The following is a 6,021-nucleotide window of genomic DNA, read 5'->3' on the forward strand; positions in this document are numbered from 1 at the left end:
GTCATGGGCCACTGCTAATCCACTGTTTTACAACATTGCTGCAGTCTAGAACACTCTAACCAGACAGGATTAGTGTGTATGCAGCCCTTCCTTTCAGAATAATGTTCTGATAACAACCGCCTCTTGACACATGTCCAAAATACACTCTTTTCCTCTCTCTCTCTTACCCACACACACATGGGGCTGTGGGTTAGGAGAACCTCTGGAAGCTATGACTCACTGGGTTGTGAAAGAGAAGCAGAGACTGAGAATCAGTAGGGCGGTGGCAACTCCACCATGTTCTCTATAAACTTTCCCTCAACAAATATCAATGCTGTAAGTCTATATACACAGCATTGTAGTAGAGGCGTGGAGTTGACTTACTCCCCTCAGTATAGAGGTGATTTATAAATGAGGGAAAAGAATCAGTGAATAAAAACCCAAGAAGGATTTGTATTTAAACACTCAAGTATATCTGCAAGTAAAGCACTCCACTTTGTACTCCTTCGACATGTTATTACTATCACCTATGTCTTGTTTAATCTCGTTCTGTTCTTGTTAGTTCTGGGCTGTTTTCCTGTTACTCACACCTCTCACTTTTGACTTTGTCATACTTTAGACCAAAAAAGAGAAGAACAGAGCCTAACAAACTTTTATTTCATGCTAATAGATGATGGGTGGGCTTAGGAAGCTCTACTGGAGTTCTACTTACACCTCAAAACCTTTTGATTCCAACACAAGTTGGGTTCTTTGTTCTACTTGAAGTTGAGTTTTGTTTCGACTTGAATCACTATTTCATCACATTTTCTGCACGACTCAACGGCTAAAATGTAAACTGAGTCATTCAGAGTGGTTTGGTGTGAAATGCTTTGTTCTAGAGAAACTTGCCGAGTCAGAATTGTTCACAGTGGTGGTGATGGGAACCAGACGTCCACCTCTAAAAGCTCCCTCACAGAAAGTTACTACACAGAATGGTTATGAATATGCTGCCTGATGTCTGCGACATTATCTTATGGCAGCTTTATGATCTAAACCGTATTTTAGTCAGTTTATTTGAATTCATTCATGGTGAAAGGATACAAGAAGGGTGTTCTAAGGCAAAATAGTCCCCAGAGAATTATAGGTTTATGACTATTTTACCAGCATCAACGTTACATATAAAGCCTCAGAAGACACGTGTAGGATCACTGGTGGTTTTGGATAGTAAATGAAATGGCTTTATTTGTGTTGTGGACATTGTGACCCCTGGTTCCATTCAGCACCACAGTAAAGACATCTGAGTCTACAAATGAACCATTTCACATCAAACCACTCTGAAGGACTTCGTTTACATCTCAACCACTGAATTAGGCAGACATTTTGTAAAATCAGTGGAATTCCCCTTTTAGGATGGTTTCAAGCTGTTCTGCTCACCTCCTCCTCCTCCGCCTTGAGCTCACTCATCAGCGCTGGGAGAGGCCGGAGAAGCACACTGCGCATGCGCAGCGTTCGGGCGGTGCCTGAGTATAAAGTCTCCTGCAAACATTGGCATTTTTCCCCTGCAAGGCAAAAATCCCTGCTCTCACAGTTCCTCTCCGTCTTCAACAAGCGGTAAGTTCCTGCTTTAGTGTCTTAATAAAGTCGCTCTCTCTTTACATTCTGTCAGCCAGAATCTTTAAAAGAATAGAAAAGTTTTTAAACTTATTCTTTTGAGCGGCTTAAAAGCTTTGAGACTCGATCCTGTTGTGTTATTTCTGTTTCTTCATGATTTGTCCGCCTTACGTTTTACGTACGTTTTGCTTTTTAAACGATTCTCTGCGCCAACACGTTGTCCAGTTACGCATGACGCACGTTGGCCGGCACCAGGGCCAGCAAACTCACCTGCAGTGAACTACGCTGTTGAATTGACTGCAGTTGACCATTTGGTGTAGTAGCCCACAGTGTGGGTTTAGAAAGCAGCACTTTATGTCTTTTTTATTGATGCTGCTACTAACGCATTCCAGGGGCATTACGCATTCTTACGCAAGTTGCGCTGGTCAGGAAAAAAGGCCATTTGAGCTCCGCAGTCAGTGGATGGAGAAGCAGAAGAAGCTCATGGTGGACCAGAAGGAGAGAAACGAGACAAATGTCCAGTGCTAAGGCTAGCTGGTCTGCACTAGGGGGAGCGTACTGTAGTTGTAGCACTGAACATGCCCATTAGACTGACCACTTTTGTAAAATTTCTAAATAATTCAGTCCTTAAAATGTAAACAAAGTCATGCAGAGTGGTTTGATGTGAAATGGTTCATTTGTAGAGAAACGTACTGACTTAGATTTCATTACAGTGGTGATAGGAACCAGGGGTCACGATGTCTACAACACAAATATAGCCCTTTTATCTACTATCCAAAACCACCAGTGAACCTCCACGTGCCTTCTGAGGTGTTATATGTAATGTTATGATGGTGAAATAGTCATACATTTGGAAAAAAATAAGTTTTCTTCAGGGACTATTTTCTCTCACAATGGCCTGCATGTATCCCTCCACCATAAATAGATCCTGTTGATCTATTACTGTTTCTTCACTATTTGTCTGCCTTATGTCTACGTACATTTTGCCTTTAACATGATTCTCTGTGCCACCAAGTTGTCCAGTTAAGCATGATGTAATGTTATGATGGTAAAATAGTCATAAATCGGGAAAAAATATGTTTTCTTGGGGGACTATTTTGTCTCACAACGCCCTGCATGTGCCCCTCCACCATGAATCAATTAAAATGCAAACCTTTATCACAAAACAATGTGTCAGACATCAGGCAGTGTATATCTAACCATTTCATGTAGTAACTTTCTGTGAGGGAGCTTGTAGAGGTGGACGTCTGGTTCCTATCACCATCACTGTGCACAATTCTGACTCTAGATTTATCTAGAACACATATCCTACATATCATGTGTGTGTATTTTTACACTAATACGTACAAATCTTAAGTTTTCTAGTTGGTGTTTATGATGTACACCTTCCTATCACATAGCCAGTTCTACAAGGGAAGATTTGTGGTATGTACTCAAGGAATGGAGGAGGGGTTTACTTGCACGGTTGCTCTTTATGCTGAGGAGATGCCTAATTTGAATGGAGATGTGCTGTATAATTCATGAGGTTCGTACAAAATGATGTGAATGTGCAAAATGGTTTCTCCTCAGTGAGCCACCATGCCGTCTGATCTGGAGAGAGCGATGGAAACCCTCATCACAGTGTTCCACCGTTACGCGGGGAAAGAGGGCAACAGCAACACGCTGAGCCGCAGAGAGCTCAGACAGCTCATGGAGGCCGAGCTCGCCAGCTTCTTAAAGGTACAGTAGCCCGTTTTCCCTGCTCTTCATCATCCTCTTCATTCGTCCCCTCACTTCAGGCGCAGTAGCCCTTTTTCTCTTTGCTCTTTATCATCCTCTTCACTCTTCCCCTCGCTTCCTTTAGGTAGAGTAGTCCGGTTCCCCTGTTTTTCTTCATCCTCTTCACTAATTCCCTTAAGGTATACAGTAGTCTGGTTCTCCCTGCTCTTCATCATCCTCCTCACTCATTTCCTTTACTTAAGGTACTTAAGAGTACAGAAAGGCAGTGAATACAAAAGCATCTCACTGTTGATTATATCACTATTGATTATATCATCGTTGACAAGGTAATGAAGAAATCTATATTACCTTAATGCTTGATGAATAATGTTTTTTTTTTGAAAGGCCAAACAATAAAAATGGACTAAACTGAAAAAAAACAATCTCTCCAATACACTATATTGGAAAAAGACAAACAAGGATTTAAAAGACTGTATATAGTATATACCAAAAAAGTAAAATAGAAGTATATACCAAAGGTAAAATATTTGCATTGTTTTCTAGATTTCTGCAGGCATTTTTTTATCCAAATTCTGAACTATATATATATAATTTGAAATGCCTGTTGGCCTTTGCATTGTGTGTAAATTTCATGATGAATGAACCAATAGAAATGGCCCAGAATGACTTGGCAAAAATTCTGGTTCCATTGACTTACATTGAAAGTAAAGAAGGATTTTTCCTTCTTCTGTAAAGATACACATGCTTAATTGGAAATGGAAGTTAAGAAAACAAGATTTTTACCTTGATATTTTTACCCTTTTTATAGTTTCTAATTCTGTTAAAAAAGCCTCTGTAAAATAGGTTTTGTTCCGACAGTGATGGTGTATTAAAGTATATTTTTTCTGTAATAGAAACCAGTAGAAAAATTGAAAATAGGTTACAAATTTGCTTGTTAACTTATTAACATTATGCAAATTGTCAACTAATTAGAGCTGTTTCCTAGAGAAGGTCCATTTTTAATCAGGTATTTCCCTTTATATGTCCAGGACTGACCCCACTTTTAATACATACTTCTGCAACCTAAGAATAACTCAATTTGAACTGAAGTCCATGTTGTTACAGAATAATAAGCTTTATGTTGTTAAGAATGAAAGTCAGCTTAACAAAAAACTGTAAGGTAACACTTGAGAAGACCCGAGCTCACCCAACTCACAATCTCATCAGTCATTTTCTCTGTTGTGGTACCCACTTACGGATGGCTATGGCATCACATAACTGAGACGCAGAACTGGAAAACTGAGTTGGAAGAACTTTTAAGTTGTGTGAACTCTGAGGTCCTCAAGTTGAGTCAGCTCAAGAAAAGCTGTGTAATGAGTAACTTTATGATTTTAAGTTGAGTTGACTCTTCATTTTTACAGTCCTCTGGTCTGGGTTTTGAGAGGTCAATCGAGTAATCGTCACAGTCTCAGAATGCAGATGCCATTTTTAACTGATATCATTGTGTTACTTTGTAAATTTCTCTCAGGGGGCTCAGAATGTTGAGCCTCGCCCTGGAACACATTTCCCCCACCCTTTGTTCTCATTCCTCTGGCACTTGCTCAATCACTCAGTTCCTCTACTTCTCCTCCACTCTCTCACTCATAACCTTCAGTTCAGATCCCTTTTTTTTCCTTTTTCTTTTCTTTTTTAATATATTTTCTCCTCTCCAGGATGCAGGTCTGTTCCTAAACTCTCACACCAGCTCATTCATTTAGCCAGTTTGATAACAGACAGATATATTCAGACATTCTTTCTCTCACTCTTTCATCTCTTTTGCTTTGTGTCTCTCCTTTTTTCTCTTTCTTTTGCTTTTTCTTTCTCTTTTCTATTTTCTCTCACTCTTTTTTCTTTCTCTTATTTTTCACCCTCTTTCTCCCCCTCTCTTTTTTTCCCTCACCTTTTTTGCTCTCATTCTTTTCTCTTGCTTTCTCTGCCTCTTCTTTCTTTCACTCACTCCCTCTCTCTTCTTTCTCTGTCTTACTCTCTTTCATCTCTCATTCTTTTTTCTTTCGCTCCTTTTTTCTTTTTTCTTGCCTTTTTTCCTCTCATTCTTTGTCTCTCTTCTCTTTTTTCTCACACTCTCTCCTGCTTTTTTTTTTCTTCTGTTTTTCTCTCTTCTCTTATTTCTCTCACCCTCTTTCTCTAACTCCCTCTCTTCTTTCTTGCTGTCTCGTTCTCTTTCATCTCTCGTTCTCTCTTAGTTTTTTCTCTTTCTCTCTCTTCTGTTTTTTCTCTTGCCCTCTCTTTCTCACTCTCTTTCTCTCTCTCTAGGCTCAGAAAGACCCTGCCACAGTGGATAAGATAATGAAGGATTTGGACACTAACGGAGACGGAGAGGTCAGCTTTGAAGAGTTTGTGGCGCTGGTGGTCGGTCTGTCCATCGCCTGCGAACAGTGCTACCAGGTGAAGAAGTAAAAGAAGGATGAGAGAGAAGAAAGTCGGGTTTTCTACTGAGTCATTTTATAAATGAGCTTTAATAAACACCACTGCGAACAACAAGCCTGTGTTTGAGTGTGTAAATTCAAAGTCTTAAGGGTTCATAAGAGGGTTTAGTTCATGTATACACATATTCATTTCATAATAATAACTGCCCATTGGCTTCTGTTATGCAACCCCATTTCCAAAAAGGTTGTGCCAAATGTAAATAAAAACACTCTATTTCATTGAAGTTAGTACAACAAATCAAATGTCGAAACTGAAAAATATATGCCC

General features: G+C 39.7%; 1 protein-coding gene across 1 annotated transcript; it reads left to right on the forward strand.

The window, feature by feature from the left end:
• Positions 1 to 1,436: 1,436 nt before the first annotated feature.
• On the forward strand, positions 1,437 to 5,808 carry s100a10b (S100 calcium binding protein A10b). The gene is made up of 3 exons (XM_036592963.1): positions 1,437 to 1,569; positions 3,139 to 3,288; positions 5,581 to 5,808. The coding sequence occupies exons 2-3, from the start codon at positions 3,148 to 3,150 to the stop codon at positions 5,722 to 5,724; spliced, it is 285 nt and encodes a 94-aa protein (XP_036448856.1). The 5' UTR covers positions 1,437 to 1,569; positions 3,139 to 3,147; the 3' UTR covers positions 5,725 to 5,808.
• The last annotated feature ends 213 nt before the right edge of the window (positions 5,809 to 6,021 follow it).

This window comes from Colossoma macropomum, unplaced genomic scaffold, assembly GCF_904425465.1.
Source record: "Colossoma macropomum unplaced genomic scaffold, Colossoma_macropomum, whole genome shotgun sequence".
NCBI lineage: Eukaryota > Metazoa > Chordata > Actinopteri > Characiformes > Serrasalmidae > Colossoma > Colossoma macropomum.